This window comes from Egretta garzetta, unplaced genomic scaffold (genome assembly GCF_000687185.1).
Source record: "Egretta garzetta isolate BGI_Z169 unplaced genomic scaffold, ASM68718v1 scaffold598, whole genome shotgun sequence".
NCBI lineage: Eukaryota > Metazoa > Chordata > Aves > Pelecaniformes > Ardeidae > Egretta > Egretta garzetta.
The window spans coordinates 2,735,099-2,735,782 of NW_009260621.1; the positions used below are offsets into that span (position 1 = coordinate 2,735,099).

A 684-nucleotide genomic window follows, 5' to 3' on the forward strand; every position below is an offset into this window, starting at 1 on the left:
ACTGGGGGAGGATGAGCGAGCGTCTGGGTGGTGCTCAGCTGCCAGCTGGGGCTAAACCATGACACTCACGCAGCACTTGCATGCTTGGGTTTTTATGGATGTATTCATAGGAGCTGGGGAGAGAGGAACAGAGGTGGCAAGGATGGAGCATCACCGGCATGGGGTCCTCTGTGGGGTCCCCCACAGGCCCAGGGGCTGTGCTCAGTGTGCGAGGGTGAACTTGCAGATATAGTGATGCTGCTGGGTGCAGTTGGTGCTGGACCACAGGGTGAAGCCTGCCGGAGAGACAGGCTGGGGGTCAGCAGGGACCACAGCAAGGACGGAGGTACCAGCCCTGCCCGCTGCAGTCCCCCCGGGGGGGACCAGCCCCACAGGAGGGGCGGGGTGGGGAGGATGCTGGCCAAGACCAAGCGCTGGAGGTGGCCGTGGGGCCCAGGCACTCACCGCTGAGGTGGGTCAGCATGCCGCAGGTCCCCCCATTGGCACCGTTCCTGGCCAGCCCACTGGTGACGTTGTACTTGTCCCCATTTGGCCACTGCCATTCCAGGCTCTGTGCAGGGAGAAGGGGTCACAGGCATGGTCCTGCTGACCCCCGGACCCTGCCACCCCCTGCCGCCCCCCGGTCTCACCTCATGCCCATAGCGGAGGCCGAGCCAGACGGACTGCACACGCTGGTAGTACGAG

At 64.9% G+C, this 684-nt stretch overlaps 2 protein-coding genes across 2 annotated transcripts in view; both read right to left on the minus strand.

Annotated features, from left to right (window-relative positions):
• LOC118452938 (regenerating islet-derived protein 4-like) overlaps positions 1 to 82 on the minus strand; it is a 2,241-nt gene extending 2,159 nt beyond the window's left edge. The window contains exon 1 of the mRNA XM_035900761.1: positions 70 to 82. Coding sequence (XP_035756654.1) covers positions 70 to 82 — 13 coding nt within the window. The remainder of the gene's footprint in view (positions 1 to 69) is intronic.
• Positions 83 to 201: 119 nt separating this feature from the next.
• LOC104132120 (regenerating islet-derived protein 4) overlaps positions 202 to 684 on the minus strand; it is a 1,024-nt gene continuing 541 nt past the window's right edge. Inside the window, exons 4-6 of the mRNA XM_035900762.1 lie at positions 630 to 684; positions 445 to 550; positions 202 to 275 (exon numbers count right to left, since the gene is read on the minus strand). The exon at positions 630 to 684 is cut by the window's right edge and continues 21 nt beyond it. Of these exons, the coding sequence (XP_035756655.1) occupies positions 202 to 275; positions 445 to 550; positions 630 to 684 (235 nt within the window). The remainder of the gene's footprint in view (positions 276 to 444; positions 551 to 629) is intronic.